This window comes from Neofelis nebulosa, chromosome 15, assembly GCF_028018385.1.
Source record: "Neofelis nebulosa isolate mNeoNeb1 chromosome 15, mNeoNeb1.pri, whole genome shotgun sequence".
Taxonomy (NCBI): domain Eukaryota; kingdom Metazoa; phylum Chordata; class Mammalia; order Carnivora; family Felidae; genus Neofelis; species Neofelis nebulosa.
The window spans coordinates 49591566-49614182 of NC_080796.1; the positions used below are offsets into that span (position 1 = coordinate 49591566).

The following is a 22617-nucleotide window of genomic DNA, read 5'->3' on the forward strand; positions in this document are numbered from 1 at the left end:
GAAGGTAAGGGGGGGATCCTGTCCTAGGTGCAGGCCTGAGGGGCCCTGGTGCTTTGAAGCACCTTCCTCCAAGTTTCCTAAGTGTCCCTCCAGTGCCTGGGACCGACTGGGGTCAGTAGTGTCATCTGGATGGGGCACCTCAGTTTCCAGATTCTCCCTTTCAGAGAATTTTCCAACCCTGTACATTCTCTCCCTCTCCACACAGGGGTTGACCAGAAGCCCCAGGTTGGCCAGCCCCCCAGAAGCTCTGGCCGCCCCAGGTCATCCCAGGGCCTTGTGGTCAGGCCCAGCTCCAGGAGGTAGACTACTTCATTCACAGGATTACATGAGGCCAGTCTGCCAGAAGAGTCCTGAGAAACAATTTTGAGTGAAATCAAATTGTGTGTATACACAGGGGCCCTGCAGAAACGTTTGCCCAGGGTCCCTGATGCCCATGGGCAGCTATGCTTTGAGGCCCGCCATTTGGACCTTCCTCCGTTTCCCATTGTCTTTACCCCATAGCTCTGGTTGCAGATCTCAAAGCAGCCAACTGAAGAGTTCAACATTTTGTCAGTTACCTGGAGGATTCCATCTACCATTAGTGGTCACTCATCCTTTCTGCAAGCATTTATGCAGCACCTACTCTGTGCTAGGGCTGGGAAAGCATGGGGAACAGGATGACTTCCTGCTCTCCCACCTCCCACAAGCTGGAGAAGAGACAGGCAGGTAGGTGGGGACAGTGCAGTGAAGGTAGTGACAGGGCAGGAGCCGTGGGACCAGAAAAGGCAGCTGCATGTGGCCTCGAATGAGACCTCAGAAGGGTGTCTGTGGAGGGAACTGTGGTTCAGGATGGGGGACGGGACTGGAAGCTACCAAAACTAAGGTTTTATGATCCCTCAGTTCAGATCTGTCCACTGTTTCAGGTAATAGCTGTGCTCACGTCTCCGCCTGTGTCCGACACATTCTCCCTGTCGGCCCCAGAAGGGACCCGAAGGGATCATCCAATCAACTTTTCATTGTTCGGTGGAGGACAGCGAGGAAGTGCCCTGCGCTTGTGAGAGAGTTAGTCATGGCACCTGGACGAACACTGAGATCTTGGGCCTTGCAGTCATCGGACTTCTTCCACCCTATCTCAAGACTGGGACAGGGCCTGAGCCCCCAGAGGGCAGGACACAATCTCCTATTTTTAAACGACCACGCAAACCCCGGAAGGACTCACAACTTTCTCACCTCCTCAATTCGGGATTCAACAATCCTTCTATCAACTAACGTCCCTGGAGAGGCTACCACAAGCAAGTCTCCCTGGGAACACAGGCTCTCAGACCCATTTCCGCCTCCAAGAAGTCACAGCCCGATGGTGGAGGGGGCATATACAGGACAAAACGTGATACCGTGGGGGCTTCAATTATGATCATTTTCAATGCCAGTGGGCATTTTTTTTTTTTTTTTTACCGGCACGGGCCCTGCGAATCGCTCCGCGACGCTCCAGGCGGGGCCCCGAGCATCTTGCCTCCTCCTCCGTCCAGGTCCCCGCTCGGCGCGCGAAGGGAGGGGCGCGAGGGCGCGCACGCAGGGTGTCGGGGGCGCGCCGGCCGTCCGGGGACGCGCACGGGCTGGTCTCTGCCCTAATGCGGCGGCTGGCGGCGAGAGGCGCTGCAGGGGACGCGGGGGAAGTGGCGGCGCCGGCGGCGGACAGCACCGACTGCGCCCGGGGCCGGCACCCGAGCCCTCGGAGGTAGGCGAGCGCGGATACCGGAGAGATGGGGGTGGGGTAGAACGGGGGTCATGGAAACCCAGCTAGCGACACCCCCTCGTTCCCGCCCTCCTCTGTCCGTCTCCATCCCCCGACCTGTCCCCATCCCCCTCTGCTCACATCCCCGTCCTTTCTCGTCTCCACACCGTCACCTGCCCTGAATCCATCCTGTTCTGTGGATATCTGCACCCACCCCCGTTCAGCTCCCAGCCCCCTGCCCACCCCAACAGCCTTTCTGTCTCATTGGCCGCATCCCCTCCCCCTTTCTGCATCCTCGACCTCTTTCCCCTTCCCTTCCGTCCCTGCCTCATCCACAGCCCTGCCCTTATACCTGTTTACCTCCACACCCCACTTGGTATGACCCCATCCCGTCCATCTTTCCTACCCCTCGCATCAGCCCCTCTCCTTGGCCTCCCCTGGCTTCGTCCCCACCTCGTACCCGCATCACTCCGGGTTCCTGTCTCTCCATCTGCTCCCTCAGTTTCTATCTTCCCCAGGTCCCCCTGCACACCCTGTCCCAGCCTTTTCCCAGCTGCCTCTTGGTTTCCTCCTGCACCATACATAGTCCCTCTCAAGAACCCCAGCTTCCCCCCTTGGCTGTTAGCTGGTCTGCCACCCATCACCTTTCTTTCTTGCCTTTCCTGGTGCTGTATGTAGCCCCACAGCTTGTACTGAGCCCCCATCACCTGCCTTGGGGCCCTCCTTCCTGCTTGGGGAGGCCTAGGGCTCTGAAGGCCGGATGTAGTCTCTGTTGCGGAATCCTCTTATAACCCCTTTCTGCATGTTTGACTCAATTCATGGCTTGGGGGTGAAGGATGCTGAGGGTTCGTAGGCCTCTTGTGTTCCTCCTCAGCCACCCTCTTCCCCTGGCTGTTCAGGTTTGTTTCCTAGATGGACTGGAGGGTGGGGGAGTGGGGGGAGTGCTAAGCATAGGGAATCTAGGTTGGGCAAGAGGCAGGGTCCAAGGGAATGGCTGAGGGCCTCTTCCTGGTCTTGTTCTGAGCCCTGGGATGGAAAGGCCTGGATGAGGAGCCTCACTGGAGCATTGCAGAATTTTGGATTTTAGAAAGAATTCTTCCTCAGCCTCCAAGTCAGCACTTTGGCATCAGGAGCTGTCATGAGTGTGGCCCATGGGCTGGGCTGAGAGAGGGCGGAGTGCTGAATCACCTAGACTCTGGTCCCCATGGCAGCCCCTCTCCTGCCCTGAGCCAGGTTCTGCTCCTGATTCCTTCCTTGGCATTTGGCACTGTGCTGTGTGTGTGTGTGTGTGTGTGTGTGTGTGTGTGTTGGACAGAGATGCCTCCTCCCTCAGTCTAGAGGAATGGATGACAAGTGCCCCTTTCCAGCCCGTCTGTCTCCCTGGGATGAGGCCTTGGAATGTCTTATCTACCCTTGGAACTGTGGTGAGCCCTGCTGGGGCCCAAGCAAATCTCCAGCAAGGGCAGACAGGCTTTTGAGACAGGTTGGGCAGGAGTTGAATTGTTTGTTTGGGGCTAGAGACGGGCAGGTTCAGAAGCCACTGAACTTGAGACATAAGGAGAAGCCCAGGGATAATGTATGGAGAGTGGAAGCCCCTGGGCATAGGGGCCATACCAGCTGTGGGAGTCAGGGGCAGGGAGAAGAAGGAAGGCAGAGACCTATCCTCTCCTCTGGTTTGGGGATGATTCGATCTGGTGGGATTGCACTGCAGGAGGAATTGAAGGAAATTGGAGGGGGGGGGCGGGGAGTGTCATTCTAACATTTTGTTTTGACTGAGTTGACACTTCTTTGTGTGTGTGTTGGGAAACTGATTGCTTTTCTTTTCTTTCTTTCTTTCTTTCTTTCTTTCTTTCTTTCTTTCTTTCTTTCTTTCTTGAGTTGGCACTCCTGAGGGATTAATATCTCCCTCTTTGGATTCAGCTGGAAATATGTGTGTGTGCGTGTGTGTGTGTGTGTGTGTGTGTGTGTGTGTAGATACAGAGAAAGAATGAGAATAACACAAATAAGGAAAGACACTCATTCACATTTAACCCTACAAATTGTGGTTGCCCCCCTGAAACAGGGAATGACAGCCCAGTTCCTGTCTTGGTTCCTGTCCTGGGGACATCAGCTAAATCCCCAAGGCTTAAACTGGAGGCTGAGAGCGCATTGCTGTTGGGTTCTGTCCCATCGCCATAAGGATCCCTCACTTTAGAAAACCAAGTGTTTGGACTTCAGCTCATGAGCAACAACTCTGTATGGGACTGAGGCACTGCCTGGCAAGGGAGGGGGTGCATACAGCTAGGGGATGGCTGTCCTCCACTTCGTCACCTTTCTGTGCCCCCTCCCATCATAGGGGGCGGGGCAGGAAGCTTCCCTAGGCATTTCCAGGTCGGGGGAGGAGGCATCACCTGGAGCTGTTGTGGAGAGCTGATTGGATTCAGGTTCTGACGTTGAAATGCTTGATTGGGGCTCAGGTTAAGTGGGGGTGTGGGGGGTGGGGATGGGGATTCTGATAACAATGTACATACTTTCTAGTTTTGTGCAACGAATCTCACCCCTCATCCTTGTTTGGCATCGCAGAGGCTGCACAGAGATAAACTGAGGCACGTAGAAAGAGGAGCCGGCTCCCGGAGAGCTGGAGCAAGACGTAGCTAGCTCCCTGTGGGCTGAAGCAGATTGGCTTCCGGGGCTGCTGCTTTCAGGGGCACATTGAGCCAGTGGCTGATATCTGGGGTAGGGGAGTTCTGGCTTGGATATCTGAGGGGGAGGTGCAGAAGAGGGTCCTGTGTCTGCAGTGACTGAGGGACAGAATTCCAAGCCCCCATTACGCTGTTGTTGTTGTGACTTGTTCCCTTCCCTTCGCACCACTTTGCTCCAAGACCATCCAAGAACTGGGATGTGAGGATCATCACTTAGTCTTTAGGGGGAAAAATCCTTAGGAAACCAGAAGGGGAGAAGGCAGAGAAGTTCAGTGCTCAGTTGGTTTGGCCTGGAGGCTGTGAGGAGAGGGAAGTGAGAGGATGTAAGGTCGACTACGTACTTATTTATTTAGCAAATACTAATGAACCCTTGCAGTGTGCTGCTGTGCTCTGTGCGGGATTGTAGAGATGAAGAGTGAGACAGGGTCTGATCTCCCAGAGCTCTCAGTGTCATGGAAAGAGAGACAAGCAAGCAGACAAATACCATAGATAAGCTTGAGCGAGAACATCTGGACAAGGATGTTGGACAGCGGATCTTTCACTCCAGTGGCATCAGCTTCCTCTCCTCCAGAACCATGAGGAGGGCTGAATGATATTACCAGGAATGGTAGGTCAGGGCTGGCCCTGAAGTCGACTGTGAGGAGAAAAGGGTGGAGGAGGAGGTGAGATGAAAGATGTTAACAGATCCCTGGCTTTAGGGGGAAGAGAGATGTTCCTTGTGCAGCCGAACCTCACTGGGTTCTGCTTTAGCCTGATGAGGGGCACCCAGAAGGCAGTCTGGGACAAGATCAAGGCTACTCAGCTCTCCCATGTCCATCTCCTAAGCCCTTGTGTTTCAGGGGCAAAGGGTGGTCTGGGTATGCTTAGAATGTTTAGAGGGAGTCAGAGGAAAAGAGGCCCAGTGTCTGCTCTCTGGGAGCTCCTCTCTGATGGGGAAATAGCAAGTACGTGTAAAAATGCATGGTCGGAAATAAGAGAAGTAGAAACACTGCAAGCTGTCATATGTGGGGAAGGGTTTTGGAGTTCTGGGGAGGTCAGAGTCAGTTAGGAGTCACCAGAGAAGTCCGGGTGGGGGAGGGGAGGTTTTTGAAGTGATACCCTTGAGCACAGGTCACCATGGACATCATAGTTGAACTGGGAAGGAATGTAAGATAGAGACCCTCAGCCTTATCTGTCTGAGGAGCATCCTTCTTTCCCACACACCTAATTGAGTTCATTTCATTAGTGTGTCCTGAGTCTTTGAATATATCCCAGGAACTGTGCTAGGTGTTGGGTGTATAGGTTGAGTTGGAGAGACAGAAATGAAAACAAATAAAAATTCAGTACAAGAAATGCTGTTACAGAGGTTGGATGAGTTCCTAGCATTGTAGGAGCATGGCTGAGGGGTCATGGTGGGCAGTAAGACCTGAGTGATTGTACCTTTACTTCGGCCAGAGCATCCTGATGTCACACTTTTGAGCATTTACTCAAAATACCCAGCTAGAGCCTGCACCTAGCTGCAAGGACAGATGTTGGATGCATATAGCCTGGTCCTTGGGACTGCAGTGGTGGGGGTGGGGTCGGGTGGCCTTTGGGAGCTAATGGCTATGCTGTGCACTTGACTAGGCACTTCTAAAGCTTTGCTGACCTGGGGCGCCAGTCAGATTGTGCCAGCCAACTCAAGAACTCTTGAGCCACCCTCCTTTCCTTAGGTCTTGAGGCAAGCCAAGAAAAATACAAGTGTCATCATATAATAGCCATCGTTAGAGATTGCTTGCTATGTGCTAGGCACTCTATTGTGTGCATTATAGCATCATTTTTGTTTAATCTTCATAAGGGTTTACCTACTAAAAGAAGTATCATTAGGATCCTGGTTTTACAGATAAGAAAGCAGACTCGGAAACGTTGTTATTTAAGATTGTAGAGCAGGGAAATTGCAGAGCTAGAATTTAAACCTATATTTGTTTGACATCAAAGCCCATGCACCTCTCCTATGTATTACGCTAAGCTCCCCCTACCCCTGCGGAAAAATAGAAAACTGGGGTGTTTTATTCCACTTGCCCAAGGCTCTCTAGGAAAATCTGTTAGAAAGGCTCAGTTAGCATGCACATTTGGGTACCTACTGTGTCCTTCTGAAGGATACAGAAACAGAAAGGTTTCTGCTTTCAAATAGGGAAAGCAGATGACATAAATGGAAACAGATGACGGGAATAAGGCAAGACAGTATATATTGAAGTCTTCAGACTCTGGATGGTAAAACTTCAGAGGAAGGAGTGATCCCTCAGTCTGGCTATTGGAGTCAGGGAGGTGATCAGCATAATAGAAACTATCAGCCTTTGAGGTCAGACAGACTTACGTCCACACCTTGTCTCTTCCATTTACTGGGTGAGGAGCTGCCGTTTCCCCATCTGGATCCTGGGGATATCAATATGAACCTTGCAGAGCTGTTACGAGGATTAAATATGATTAAGGCAGTGAAGGCCCCAGCAGAGTACCTGGCTGGTAACAAACACTCATCAACTACTAGCTTGAACCTTAAAGAATTGGTAGAAGAGGAGAGTATTCTAGATGAGGGAACCCACCAGCCTGTATAAACGAAAACTTGATGGGTTCAGGTTCTCTGGGAAAGAAGTGACCTGCCTCATCTGGCCTCTTCTCTCCAGGTCCTTGCAGTAAAATCTCATAGGAAAAGAACAGCATCATGAAAAGAGTGAGGGGCTTATGTTTTACTTCCGGCCCCATCATTAGCAGAGCTTACGTGTGTTTCTTTCTCTCTGGAAAACTAGAAGATTGCTCGAAGTCTCTTGTCCCGGAAGCTCATGTCTCTGGAATTTATGTCAGTGATTAATTTCTTGCCCTGCCCTTCTTCTCCCAATTGTCATGCCTTGAAAAAGTTAGAGGGCCTGGGGTGTGGTGGGCTCATCCCCTTAGGCTGTTGTCAGCCCCTCCTCGCTCCTGCAGCTCCCTTCTCTGGGAAGCAGGTGCCTGAGCATCTGTCTTCTCCTCCTTCACCTGCTCCTCCACACTCCCAGGCTGGGCCAGCCCCTCCTGAAAGGCCTCCCTGGCAGCCCCTCTCCCCGTCATTATGATGCTAATCGTGTTGTTAATTTTTCTGAGATGCAGAAAGAAAGCCCCAATCTGTTCTAATGAATTTAATTAGAGAGGGGCTTGGAGGGCTTCGGAACCTCTTACCAGGATCACAATAAACAGAGTTAACGAGATAAACAGCCTGGGATCAGCGGCTCAGGGGTAGGAAGGAAGATTTCCCACTCAGTCCCAGAGCGAGGAAAGTCCCCTGGCACCCAAAGTTGGAGGAAGGCTGTGTGAGCTATTGTCTGTCATGTGGACTTCCTTTTGGGCTGTTTCTGTTGGGCCCACCCAGTCCCATGTATGGAACTTCACACCTAGCTCTGCCCTTCAGGGGCAGATGAACCTCTGGAGAAAGTCCTGTCGTTGTCATCATTCTCACCCAATATTTGTTGGGCACCTGCTGTGTGTATGTAGAGTACGGCGCCATCTTCTAGAGCAATGGGGAGGTTCAGGAGACCCTGTCTCCACCCTAAAGTAGAAAGGAGATGTATGTTCAAATATAAGAAACATCTGCTGATTCCAGACAGTTGGCAGGAGATGATATTGGGCTTGGGTGATCTGGAGAAGTCCCTTGCAAGAGGAAGTACTTGAGGTCTTGAGATACCAAGACTTGAAGACTTAATAATCGGAGCTCCTGGAGTAAGAATAGGAATGTGCAGCAGATCTTTGAGTCAGGATGAATAAATGGCATGGCTTGGGCGGTAGGTGCATTGAATTCATTAGTGAGGGCTATGTCTGGAGCAGTATACTGAGATGTAATTGTAGAGGACCCTGTGTGCTGGCGTCTTTACCCTTCTAACCTGGTTGTATTGGAGTCTCCCTGCTTTCCTTCTCTGAAAACTTAGGATGGCCGGCTCGGGGAAGGGCCTGAAACAGGATGGTCTTTGTGCTGAGCTCGCTGTCCTGGATCGAGTTTAGGCTAATGGGGGTGGATTGACCAGATGCTAAGTTTTGTTTTCTGATCTTGTGATTTTCTGGGATGAGAGTGAATGGCTGGCAGAACAATTCCAAGGACTTTTCCCGGTGAGAGTTCCCTCCTTCTTTACTGATGCTGGCCAATTTGCTCTGGCAATAGCATTTTTTGCAAGCAGTCAGTGGAATCTTCCAGTTCCGGGCTCAGTGAGTTTCAGAAGTTGTCTCTTTATATTACGAAGAGTTCCCTCAGAGTGTGTATGTGCGTGTGTGCATGTGCTTGTGTGTGCATGTTGCCTATGTTAGTGAAATTTTCCCAGCTACCTTCAGATTGTAGTTTGATTTTTATTTTGCAACACAAAAGTTGTTAAACATTTCTGGGCCTTAATTTCTCCAGGTACAAAAGAGGATGAACCACCCTCATATCTTATTGTGTGTCGATCCATAAGCTGAATGCTTTGAGAATCAGATTTTAAACACCAGGAGGTATTATAATATCATTTTGTCAGGACGTATAATATTGAGGTGAAATTTTAAGCACTTCTCTGTCCCCCTTGGAACTTCTACCTGTGAGACTAGCTGGAGTTTTATTTTGGGGCATCACCAAAGATTATGTCTTTTGTTCTTTTCCAGAGTCTGTCTGGGCTTATGCATAATTAGTGGTGAAGCTAATACTGCTGTCAGGTGTTGGTTGATCTATACGTGTGTGTTTGTATGAGAGACATTGTTACATTACCCATTGTGTGGTGTTTTTCCACACGGTGGTGGCAACGTGTTCTTTGTGAAGGAAAATGCCTTTGAGGCCACAGGCAATTTTCCTATGCTGATGTAGGTGAGGACAGAAATTAGATCTCTTTCTGATCGTCATCACACACTGGGTGGAATTGAAGGCTTTGAGACACATGCTGGGAGTGGAACCAGAGTTCTCTGACTGACTCAAGCCCTGCTGTGCATTGTTTATATATATATATATACACAAATACATACATACATATATATATATATATATATACATATATATATGTATGTATGTATGTATTTGTGGCACCTGCAGTCAGTCTTCAAAGGCTCTACTGTTTGCATAGCACACTTCCAGATGGTTTCTTGTTTTGAAAGAATCCCTAATCTCATAGAATTTTAGAGATGGTTTAGTCCAAGATCATTATTTTACTGATCAAGAAACAGACTCAGAAGGGTTACATATTTTGCTTGTGGCTACATGGCTAGTTGCTGGCAGAGGTAGTTCTTCCATATACTGGACCACCAGGAACTTTAAAAACGACATATAAACCCAGTAATTTTGCAAGACAATAAGTAATTAAGCTCCCTAAAGCATTGTCTAAACCAATAATGCTTTGGGATATCGGAGAAGAGAGAAAATTAATATAGACTAAGTCCTTTGGTAAGGTTTTGAAGAGAAGCGGAGGCTGGTTTGGGGCTCTAGTGATGGACGTAGATAAGTAGGATTTGAATAGGTAGAGGTAAGGAAATGGGCCTTTCTGGTGGGGGAAGGGGGCATGATCAGAGGTTTACAGGAGGAAAGCTTTGGTCAGGCATTGAACTGGCCAGGCTGGAGCAGTGGAAATTATAGCTGCAGGGATGGGCTGGGGCCAGACTGCAGAGAATCTTGACTCTGACTGCGTAGTTGGACTTTGTCTGGGAATTAGTGAGGAGTATTTGAAGCTTCTTGACTGAGTTTGCTCAATGTCTGGGGTGGTGTCTGGGAGGTTGTTCTTCTGAAGGGATGTTTGAGAAAAGGGGAATGCTGGAATTTTTCTTGGGTGCTGGCAGGGAGCTTGCTGCTGTCCAGGGTGCTGACCTGCCCTCTGAAAGATTTTTCTCCCCAGTGATGCCAGGTTAGAAGGTAAAGACAGAGAATGTTTAGAGTAACCCAAAGGGATCTAGAAAACACTTCTGGCTAGGACTAGGTAGTGTGACTTCGCAGTCCTTGTAATGAAAGCAAAAGTATGGATTGGGGGAGCTAGTAACAGCCTTCTTAAAGAAAGACCACGTGTGTGCACGTATGCATGCTAAAATGACCCAATTTGTAGCCTTGTAAATTTTGCTTTAGAGTCTTTGTGTTTACATGAGAATCTCAGGACATTTCTTCTTTCATTGTGAAAATTCACTCCCTCTACTCAACATCTCAGAGTACCTAAAACCTCTCCAGCAAACATGGAGAGAGCAACAGAAGTTCCCAGAGTACCCTACTCATTAGTTCAAATGAAACATTTAAATGCTTGATATTAGTGCTGTCCAGTAGAGCTTTCTGTAATGATAGAAATGTTCTCTATCTGCCCTCTCCAACATGGTAGTCTAGACACATGTGGCTCATGAGCACTTCAAATGTGGCTAATGTGAGAACTGAATGTTTAATTTAATTTAATTTTAAAGACCTTGTGTGACTAGTGGGCTACTGTATTGGGCTGCACAGTTCTAGAGTCAGAACCTTTGAGGGTTGCCTGGGTGACTCAGTTGGTTGAACATCCAGCTCTTGATTTCGGCTCGGGTCATGATCTCACCATTCGTGAGACTGAGCCCCATATGAGACTCTGCACTGACAGTGTGGAGCCTGCTTGGGCTTCCTCTCTCTCCCTCTCTTTCTGCCTCTCTCTTTCTCTGTGTCTCTCAAAAATAAATAAATAAACATTAAAAAATAAAGAACCCTTGGGTGTCTTCAGCTCAGGGCATGATCTCATGGTTCGTGGGTTCAAGCCCCACATCGGGCTCTGCACTGACAGCATGGAGCCTGCTTTGGAACCCCCATCTCCCTCTTTCTCTGCCTCTCCCTCACTCATCTGTGCTCTCTCTTTCTCTCTCTCTCTCAAAGAAAATAAACATTAAAAAAATAACCCTTGTTACTGGTCTGTCATACCTAACCTTTTAGACATGGAGCAAAGTGGACTTTTGAATGTGGGTGAGTTTGATACATTGCTGGGAAAGCTCCATGCTAAATCTGACTGGAAGTCTGTTTCTGGCTAGAGTTTTTCCCTGGCTTTCTTATCATCACAGTGAGAACAACTACACATGATGTACTGTGGTTTTCCTGTTAAGAGCAGAGAGCATGTTCCTTATATTCTGCCTGGGGTCCCAGGGACCTTGTCCGAGACTTTTTGGAGCCTTGAACGGGCAAGCAATGCAGTGTGTATGGCTGTGGGGTGAGGTGGCAAACAGATGATATACTATTGTGTTGGATGTTTGTGGGCATCTAGCAGAGAGAAGTTTCTGGTCTTAATCCATCTCCCCTTCTAACTCTAGGCATCTTTACATCCTGTTTGTCTACTTTAGTGAACATGGCCCAGGATGGGGAGTATGGATGAGTGGTAGAGGGACCAGAGGGAAAAAATGCTTAAAAATGCCAATCAGTACGTAAGTAAGAATAACCTGTCAGAAGACTGGAGTAGAAAATACCCATTGTTTTGGCACATGCTGGTGTCCATAGACATGCCTAGCCTTATAAACATGCTTCATTCCCTTGGGTCTCTGGTCTTAGGCTTAGCACGTATAAATCTGATTTCCTAAACCAGAGTGCATGCTTTTTGAAGACGTGCCTTAGAGTTTTCTTGTATTCTCCCACAGAATGTCAATGTGCTGATAGTAATCCTTAATAAACGCCTGCTAGTGAGGAGTTCTTTGTTTTAGCCCGGAGCTATGGGTTTGACTCCTAGAAAATGTGTGCACATGAATACAAATAATATTTATTGAGCCCCTGCTGGGCGTAAGTCTCTGTACTTGGTACTGTGGGCAGCGACAAAGGAGGAGCAGGATGGCAGCTCTCTGTCTAATGAGAAAGCAAAGGCAGGCACGTGTGAAAACAACACACAGACACACAACTAATAGACAGCAACAAAGACAGAAGTGGTAGCAGGGATACGAAGCTAGGAGTGGGTTGCAGGATGCTGGCAGGGCCCAGATTTTGTGTGCGTCTTTGTCTGGCCTTCTCTCGAGGATTCCCTTCTTCATGAAGCGTAGCTGGTACCAGCCACCTCCCTGCCTGCAGGGACAGTGCTGCCTTTATGGTTGGTAGGGCAGCTCGCTGTCTCACTGGGGCTGGGCTGAGGCGGTGCTGTCCTGAACTCGCCTCTTCCTTAAAGAGCCCTCAGGAAGGGGGAGAGTGACTGTGTGGAAGGGGAAGAAATTCCTTTTCTTCTGGTCACTGAAATGGTGACAGTGTCTAGCTCTCAGACTTCCGTCTAGCCACAGAAAAGGGTTTGTTGGGACTCCTGCAGCTCTTGTACACGGAGCCCCATGATGCAGGCCCAGGTGCGGCTCTGGGGGAAACAAGGAAAGCAGAGCTTGGTGGCATGGCTCCCTACAGTCGCTTGAGCCCCCCTGCTTTACCCTCAAGGAGTGTGCACTGCCTGGCAGGGAGCAGGTGGGCTATATCTCCCAGCTGGGGCTGGGGCTGGGGCTGGGGCGGGAGGCACTTCTCTGGTTGACTCACTGGAAAGAGCCTGTGCTTTTGCATTCTCTGTGAGCACACAAGTCACGTGGGGTCTTGTTTAAGGGCAGAGGCAGAATGATTAGGTCTGGATTGGGCCCGAGTGTCTGCATTCCTTTCCAGCCCTCAGGTAATGCCAATACTGCCCGTCAGCAAACCACACTCTGATTGGCAGGGCCCTATATGTGGATTCTCAACCTGGAAACATGTTCGTCTCACGTGGGGAGATTTTCAGATATGCTGTGGCGGGGACCCACTCTACAGCCAAATAATTCATAATCTCTGAGAGTTGGATCAAGACACCAGAATGTCTTAAAAGGCCCCTAAGTGATTCTGATACACAGCTGAGGCTGAGAACCATTGGTTTTCTGGATGGTTTTTTCCCTCCCTCTGATATGCTTTTCACCTGGCTGTGCCTTCCTTAGCCCAAGAGACTGTAAATGCCTCAAGGGCAGAGAATGTCTTATAGAAGATTACCAGTCAGCATGTGGGTGGTCGGCTCAGCCGGTTACAGCAGGATGTATCACCATATATCACTCTGGCCACGGTTCCCATGGATGTACCATCAGCCATGAGGGATCAAAGAATGTGGCTGGCTTAGAGCAGGCCATTTCTCCTCTTGGAGTGACAAGTCAAAGTGGGCACCCGGTCCTGGAACCATGCCTGGAACCGAGTACACTTTTGGGAAATCTATATTGAATGGATGATTATTCCAGTGTGGAATGGCAGAAAGGGCACTGGATTAAGGATCTGAAGACCAAAGGGACTAGGACAAGTTATTTAACCTTCCTTAGCTTTGACTTTCTCAGTTGTAAAATGAGAATAATAATGCCTAGCTGACAGGGCTATTTAAATAGAAAATAACGTAGGAAAAAGGGCTCTGTAAACACTAGTGTTATGCAGACAAGTGATTGTGTAAGAATTCATTTTTTAAAGTGGTGAAACTAAGCTATAGGTATTGGTTCCAACTCTTGCTCTGGCAGATCCTTTCAGGTCCCACCATGTGTGCCTCTGTCTACAGAACAGCAAGGGAGCTCAGGGAAACCCACTCTGTGTCAGGCACTGTGTTGGATGTTTGGCTTTTGTCATCTCATTGATTCATCACAGCCCTTGGACCAGGTGTTATGATCCTGATTACACTGAGAAAATGGGGGCTCCGAATGGGAACCAGCTTGCCCCAAGCGGGACAGCTCTGTGTCGCAGAGCTGGGATTGGATCTGATTCCAAAGGCTCCTAATCCTGGCTCATTACCCCCACAGGCAGCTCTGGGTTCCAGCACAGGCTGATGGTGCCTTGGTTTGAGGAGCTTCCTTGTCTGTGGGTCACTTGTTTTGAAGGGTGAGATAAGAGCCTGGGTATCCCAGAAACTCCAGTCTTCTATGAGGGAATGTTTTAGTCGATGGCACCGGAGCCCTCTGAGTCTTGGCCAACGCTGCACTGTAGAGTCACTGCTCGGAATCTGCCTCAGGCCCCGAAGGAGAGGCTGTGTGACATCTTCTCTTGTAGAAGAATCACCATCTGCCCTCATGGTCCCCGCCCTGCTTGATAGAGCCACCAAACCCAGCTCTCCTCTGTTTTGCCTGCCTAAATTTACCTTTCATTCTGGTACTAAAAGAAAATGGAAACACAAAAGGGGGGACAACCCCATGAGCTTCTCCTATCCACAGGTGTAATGTCAACAGGATATTTTCATCACCTGGTGCTAGTGCTCCCATCCTGGGGCGGGGGTAGGGGGACCCATCTCCTCCAATGGCATCAGCACAGAGAGGAGGTCCCGTGCCTGCTGTCTTCCTGCTCACCTCTCTAGCTTCAGCTAGAAGTTGCCATGATAACAAGGATGCATCCTGGCAGAAGTCAGTCTAAGTTGTTCAAAAAAGAGGGTAGAAGGGGGCTGATTCGCATGGTTCGACCAGCTACAGAGGGATCCACCTCCTCCAAGTGCTTGTCTGTGTATTCCTGGAAGCGTTCTTTAACTCAGGGGCATTATCAGGTATTGGCTGAGACTGATTCCATACTGGGAAAACTAGATAGGAAACCCAGGATGACTTCACAGGCACTACAAATATGCCATGGTGGGCTTTGGGTATAAATATCTCATGCTCCTCACTGAGATGCAACTTTCTGTTCATGTCTGGTCCACATTCATCCTCTTGCTGTGCTCTAATTTGGCTGATTTCTCTCTTATGTATTCCATGAAATTCTGTGCTGGGATGTTACTTTCCTGTATCAGGGCCAGTATTACAACACCCAAAACTTTCTTAAGCTCTGTGAATTGTCCAGAGTTTACTTTTAAGTACAGAGTGTATGTCCACTGTGTTGCTTCGATATTTTTTCTGCTTAATCCTCATTTACTTTTTAAGCCATTTGGGCTTTTTCTCTCTCTCTTTTCTCTTTGAGTGTCCCCAGGGTTTTCTGTATCTGAGAACCGTGCTTCCTGTCTGTGGTTCTGCGTGTGGTCAGCACGCTGCTTGTTTGGTAGGAATAAAGATTCTCAGTTAAGCCTAGGCTAAAAATGAATCCCCTGTCACCTGGAAGGCTGGCTACCAACGACGCCTTGTCGTAACACCATGAAATGCCCCCAACCAACTGCAGAGATCTGGGGTCTTATCACTCAAAAGACTATGAAGGCTGTGTGCCTGGGCCTTGCAGGAAGGTTCTAGAAAGCTGGTGTGAGAGCGAGTTCAGGGTCTAGATCATGTGCTGGCCCCATTCTGAGTCAGATTGGGAAAACCCTGTTTGAACATATCCTCTGGGTTGTTTGTGTTCTTAAACCTTGAGAAATAAAGAGAACTCGCAGGGGCGCCTGGGTGGCGCAGTCGGTTAAGCGTCCGACTTCAGCCAGGTCACGATCTCGCGGTCCGTGAGTTCGAGCCCCGCGTCAGGCTCTGGGCTGATGGCTCGGAGCCTGGAGCCTGTTTCCGATTCTGTGTCTCCCTCTCTCTCTGACCCTCCCCCGTTCATGCTCTGTCTCTCTCTGTCCCAAAAATAAAAATAAAAAACGTTGAAAAAAAATTTAAAAAAAAAAAAAAAAAAAAAAAAAAGAGAACTCGCAGATGGCACCCCAAGAAGTTGCAGCTGGGGCTTCTGAGAGCAAGAATGCCTTGTTTCTCAATGGGCTGGTGACATCATCCGGGGCCTACCCAGATGCTGGCATGTCAGAGATAGACCAAAACGGACCAAGGAGCACTCAGAGGTAGCTAAAGATACTCTGCTGGCTTGAGTATGTTTGCTCCTGATCAATTGTCTGCCTCCTCCCCTTTCTTCCTTCCCCAGGTTTGTTTTTCCCAAATCCCATTGTGGAATGTCCAAAGGCATGCGTTTGCCCTTGGAAGGGGAAAATAGCACAAGAAATCAGGTTCTTTATTCACTAGTTGTATGACCTTTGGCAAATGACTTAAATCTTCCCAACTTTTCATCTGTAAACTGGGGAGTTAAGTGGTGCTTTCCCTGCATGGAGTTGTTAGAATGAAATTAGATAATGCACCTTTGTCCAGCACCTGCCAAGTAAGAAGTGGCCCATGAAAGTGAGTTCTTGATACCTCCCGCTCCTTCCTTATAGTAGCTTTGCACCCTGCCTTATTCTGGTAGCCCTAATGCCTTGCATGAGCGATAGAAAATATTTTTGAACCTCAGAAAGGTGCTCAGTTGTGTGCCAGGTACCGTGAGAATTATAGGGAGAAGAAGTGGCAGTCTTTGCTGGTACCTTGGTTGCACTTGGCATTCTAGTTGACGAAGCACACACCTGTGCCTGGTGAACATAGCTAACTGCACCAAGTCATAGAGGATAGATGCAGATGGCTGGTTTTGACCACAGAGCTCTTGCAGTTTAGCAGAGGGAGTTCATTTAATCTATGGTAACCTGGACAATTTCAAGGAGGAGATTTGGAGCAGAACTTCGAAAGATGCATTTCTTACTCTTTCTCTGCTCCAGCAAGCTTGTTAGGGAGTGCCTCCAAAAGTGGAGTGGGGGGAGCAGAAATTGGGAAGAAATGGACTGTCTTGTTATCCTCAAGACCAAATTTCCTAATTTTCATGCTGGCCACGCCCACAGGGCCAATGGGTAGCAGGGAGGAAGGGTGACTTTTCTGAGGCTCAGAGATGGTGAGGAAGCGAACACAAGGTTAATCAGCAAAACAGAAGTAGATGTGAGATGCATATCTGAGGCCTGGGAATGTGAGTTCATGTCTCATAATTCATTTTGGTCCCCTTGTCTTCCTCTGATCTAACTGTATCCTTATCATACCCCTGGCCACACCGACCAGGAATATATCATTTCCAGGTGAGGAAATCGAAGCAGAGAGTTGGGTGATCAGTTGAGGAAGAAGCATGAATCAGGGCAGAGTCAAGGCCATGTATCCACCTCCTGACTCTTGGCCTATGGATTCCTAGTCTAGCTTTCTCCTGGACTTCTCCTGTGACTCAGGTCTCAGCTGGTGTCTAGCATAAGGCAGCCCTGGATCCCTGGGTGGGGGATGGAGAGCCATCCATCCAACACAAGACCTCTTCCAGTTCAAGCAGCGTTGGTCCAGAATACCATGTGACCATCACTGTACCCTGCCAGCTCTGGCTGGGTTTCAAGTCCTAGTCTCAACAGCCACGGGACTTGGTGGCCAGGCCTGGGAAGAGCCCATTGTCTTCTTGCATCATCACTGGTTGTGTGGCTGCTGGCTAGCTTGCTTGTTCATTTTCTATTTGTTTTGTGCAGGCTGCTCTGAGCCCTATAGTCAGGCACAGCTGGGTAGCTGGCACCTGCTCAACCTTTGCCCCAGTCTGTCATAGAATTCTCCATGGTACCGATGGAAGACCCCTGACTCTGTGTGTGTGTGTGTGTGTGTGTGTGTGTGTGTGTGTGTGTGAAAGAGAAGATGGGGAAAGGAAGGTGTAAAGCTTCCTGAAATAGTAAGAGACCTCTTTCTCCAGTGGCACCTGGTTCTGGGTTGAAAGAACCAGGACAGATATGTAGCTGTCTCTTAGGAGCCCCTGTGGTTTTCTTCTTGCAGACGTGTGTAAGTGGACCATGGCTAGCAGCCTGACCAGCAGCGGGAGGACAGGAGGTGTGCTGTGTTCGAAGCATGAGTGGCCCTGACCTCTCCCATCCCTGGTTATTGTCATAGCCAGAACAGTAAAGAAGAGTGAGGCTAGGATAATGGCAGCTACCAGACAGTCAGAGCCGACTATATACTAGGCAACGTGCTGTGGGCTTTTAACACTTCACTTCACTTATGACGTATTTTCAGTAGCCTTGTTTTACAGGAACGTGAAGCCCATGTACTTGAGCGGCTTTTTCCTGAGGTCTCTCAGCTAGTATACTGTGCAGTTAGGGCTTCAACTCAGATCCTTCTGATTCCAATCAGATTTCATCAACATCCGTGCTATCGTGAACACTGAGAGGATCCTTCGCAGCCACAAACTCCACTATAACTCTGAGTAGAGGCCCTATTCCCTCCTGTTGGAGAAAGAAATGCACAGGTATGAGAAACTAATAGATTCCTGGGTTATGAGGAAGCCCTTTAGTATCTCATGAGATTCTTAGAAGTTTGGGGAGTTTGGGGAGACTTTGGGACCTCGTTATGTCAGGTCCCTCATTTTTCATAGGAGGAAGTGAAACCCAAGGAAGGGCCTCACTCAAAGCTGTGCAACAACCCAATGGCAAGCCAGGGGCAGAACCCAGCCTCCCAGCTGTTACCCAGGAATTTCTCACCACCTGTCTTCTTGTAGAATAACTTTGCTGCCCCACGCCCCACCAGTCATTTACCAGAGATGACAGTGTGAGACAGTATGGAGGAAGGAGGGCCAGACCGAATTCTCTTTTTACCATGGGGCTGCTGACTTGCTCTGAGCTGCAGAGGCACGGGGGCGTCCCAGCTGGCCCTTTCCCTGAGAATCCACCAGCCTCCTTTCCTTTATGTCTCCTCACCCACTGGTGCTCTTAGGAATTCCGGGGTTTGTAGAGGACTTGACTCCCTCCTGCCACTCTCCACTCCCTTCTACCCATTCTTTCTAGAAAATCCTGCAAACCCTGTAGGTTACGAGTGACTCCTTCTAGCCCCATGTTCGATGTACCTCCATTTCCACTTGAAGACAAGCCACTTTATATTTTGCTTCTTTCCCTATAGACAGTAGGCATGGGGAGCAAGGAGCGGGGGCAGTTTTCAGGATCGTCTCTTTGTCCTGTTTTGAGATGAAAGCTCACAGGATCTCTAGAGGCAGAGGAATTCAGCTGTTAGTCACAGTTAGGATGCTGATAACATAAATTCAAAGATGGGGTGGAGGGCAGTTTGGGGTCTGGGGGACCCACCTCTGGCTCTGCCTTTGTCTTCCCAAGAACGCACTGGACACAGTGATAATTTCCCCATTTCATAGAGGGACACACTGAGACTTGGAGGGAAGAATTTATCCTGGAGAATTCATCCTCTCCTTGCCACCCGCTTTTGGCCAGGAACTAACACCTAGCACTACCCCTTAGAAGGTCGCCAGGGACTCAGTGAGTTGGAGGCAATCCCCTTTGCCATTACTTTTTTGGTAATTTTTATTAAAATAAAGCATATAGTAAAGTACACTTTACTATACTTTTTATTTCTTTTTTTTATATGAAATATATTGTCAAATTGGTTTCCATACAACACCCAGTGCTCATCCCAGCAGGTGCCCTTCTCAATGCCCATCACCCACTTTCCCCTCCCTCCCACCCCCCATCGGCCCTCAGTTTGTTCTCAGTTTTTAAGAGTCTCTTATGGTTTGGCTCTCTCCAACTTTTTTTTCCTTCCCCTCCCCCATGGTCTTCTCTTAAGTTTCTCAGGATCCACATAAGAGTGAAAACGTATGGTATCTGTCTTTGTATGACTTAGTTCACTTAGCGTAACAGTCTCCAGTTCCATCCACATTGCTACAAAAGGCCATATTTCATTCTTTCTCATTGCCACGTACAATTCCCTTGTGTGTATAAACCACAATTTCTTTATCCATTCGTCAATTGATGGACTTTTTATTTCTTAAACATTAGTTTTCTGGTTATAAAGGTAAAAGTTGTAAAATTGAAAACAAACAAACAAAAACTCCGCAAACAAGAAAGCCTGATCATTTGGAAATGGCAACCATTAAGATTTTATGGGTGCGTTTTCAGTTAATCTTGTTCTGACTTGAGGGTGTTGCTAACGTTGGCTGTAGGGGTTGGGGAGGATACAGACAGGGGCTCACGGAGGGTCTGTGGCCCTCCTAGGATGTTTCACTGCTGCCAGGCTACAGACCCCCTTCTGATCCTTCACCTACAACTGAGAAACACTATCACTCTTGCCCTGACTGCTAATAAGCCAGATAATCAGTGATAACACCATGCAGGCCATTATTTATTGAACAGCCTGCATTGTTTAAAACACAAAAGTCCGGTCTGACACGTTGGGATGAGAGTCCTGGAGTGCCTGGGGGCAGGCATGTCCCCAGGGAGACCAGTTGGCCGGGGGAAATGCTGTGTGTTTGCACACATCTGAACTGGTGTCTGCCTCCAGCCTGCTTCTTTTTTTTTTTTTTTTTTTTTTTTTTTTTTTTAATTTTTTTTTTTAACATTTATTTATTTTTGAGACAGAGAGAGACAGAGCATGAACGGGGGAGGGTCAGAGAGAGGGGGAGACACAGAATCAGAAGCAGGCTCCAGGCTCTGAGCTGTCAGCACAGAGCCCGACGCGGGGCTCAAACCCACAGACTGTGAGATCATGACCTGAGCCGAAGTCAGCCGCTTAACCGACTGAGCCACCCAGGTGCCCCTCCAGCCTGCTTCTTAGGCTTCTATTCTGGGCCTATAAACGAGGCTCGGAGGGTGGCAGCCAGGGCTGGGAAGATACGGCCTTATTCCTGGCCACATATGTGTCTGAGCCTCCCTACTGAGATCTGCTAGGCATGGAATTCTTTGATGTGAAGCGCTCAGGGGAGCGTTTGGTGCTGCAAAAGCTCAGCAGGTGTTTGCTGTTGTCGTGCTCACCTCCTTGTGCTGGCTGGGCCAGAAACTGTCAGAGCTGCAATGGACCTTAAAGACGGGCTAGTCTGTGATGCTCAGACTTCAGCCTGCGTCAGAGTCCCCTGGAGGGCTTGCTAGAACACAGGTGGCTGGGCCCCACCTTCACGGTTTCTGAGTCGGGAGGTGTGGGGTGGGCCCAAGAATACGCATTTCTGACAATTCCCAGGTGATGCCACTCTTGCCGGTTCAGGGCCCACACCTGGAGAACGGCTGAATCCAGTCACTTTTGTAAGCAGGGGCCTGCTACGGTCTGAATGTGTACATCCCTGCAAAATTTGTATGTTGAAAATCTAATGCCTGAGGTGAGGCGTTAGAAGGCGAGGCCTCTGGGAGGTGAGCAGGTCATGTGGGCAGAGCCCTCGTTCATGGGATAATTGCAATTACAAAGGAGACCCCAGAGGGCCAGGTCACCCCTTCCAGCAAGTGAGGACACAGTGAGAAGTCAGCAGTCTGCAGCCGAGAAGAAGGCCCTCGCAGAAGCTGATCACGCTGGCACCTGATCTTGGACTCTCAGCCTCCAGAACCGTGAGAAATAAATTTCTCTTGTTTCCAAGCCACCTAGTCTGGCGCTGAGTTATATCAGCCCAAACGGACTGGGACAGGGCCTGAGGGAAAATAATAATGGTCTTAATACTGTTTGTTTTCAGAGCTGGGATCATACCCAGGTCTCTGGATGCCCAGCCCAGTGCTCCAGACATATTGTCCATATCCTGGTCACCTGTTCTCTGGGAATTTCCAGCAGCTGCATGGTAAGGGACAGTTTTCCTGACAAGACTGAAACTGTCCCGACTTTATGGAAAGCAGGGGACAAGAGCAGGCAGTGTACGACTTGGGACGGGGGGGGGGGGGGGGGGGGGGGGGGCACTGAGAACACAAACCCTGACCCTGCTACAACTGCATCCATATATTCATCCGATAAACATTTACTGTGTATCTCCCGTGGGGAAAGAGCTGGGCCTGGCACTGGGTGGGGTAACCAGGCAAACAGGACACAGTCTGAGTTCTAGGGCCCTTTTCCCGTCTTGTCCTGTCTGGTCCCTTGACCTTGCCTTACCCTTGAATGGGCTCTGGTGCACAGTGAGAGGAGGGCGCTCAGGCCCCCCGATACCAACCCTTGCTCTGTTCGCACTTGCCAGGTGACCTCCACCCAGCCTTTCTCTCCAGGCCTCAGTTTCTTCATTAGAAAATCCAGTGCGGCCCCAAGTGAGGTGACGGTTAAACAAAACTCCTCTCCCAGCCTGTGATTCTAAAGCTCTGGGGGCTCTCCAGGGGCTAAAATGGCACCTGACTCCAGCTCAACTGATTAACACCTTTATTCCATTTTCCCCTCCTTACTATGAAACAGATTGGGGCTGTCCTAGCATGTGAAGTGCGACGCGTTCCAGGAGATCGGGTGGTACGCTATGTGCCAAACACAGCCGCCGACTGACTGCAGGGGTGGGTTTGGCCTCTGGGTTTTAATTTGCTTTTCGTCTTAGCCATCTATTGTTTAGTTTATCTGTGATGAGCCATGAATGGAGATGGGAGACATATGGAACCTTACAGAGTTAATGAGGAGCACGATGATGACGATAATAATAATCCTGCAAATTTGTCTGATCATTATGGTTACCAGATTGTATTCACCGGACCAGAGTTTTTATATAGCACATCAAGATGTTTCCAGTATTCAAAAAAGTGATAATTATACTGGAAGTAGATTTTCATTCACTGAGAATAAACACTGTCTACACCGGTAACAGAGAAGTGCATGTAAATCAGTCTGAAGGCTTCTCTCTTTGAGAAAGAAAAT

General features: G+C 49.0%; 1 protein-coding gene across 17 annotated transcripts in view; it reads left to right on the plus strand.

Annotated features, from left to right (window-relative positions):
* The first annotated feature begins 1569 nt into the window (after positions 1 to 1569).
* The window catches only part of NFASC (neurofascin), a 178508-nt gene continuing 157460 nt past the window's right edge, over positions 1570 to 22617 (plus strand). For 7 of the 17 annotated variants that reach the window (XM_058701655.1, XM_058701656.1, XM_058701654.1 and 4 more), the window contains exon 1: positions 1573 to 1714. In XM_058701655.1, coding sequence (XP_058557638.1) covers positions 1608 to 1714 — 107 coding nt within the window. In that variant the 5' untranslated portion in view covers positions 1573 to 1607. Of the gene's footprint in view, positions 1715 to 22617 lie in introns of all 17 variants that reach the window. The other 10 variants (XM_058701642.1, XM_058701649.1, XM_058701646.1 and 7 more) reach the window with 5 other exon arrangements.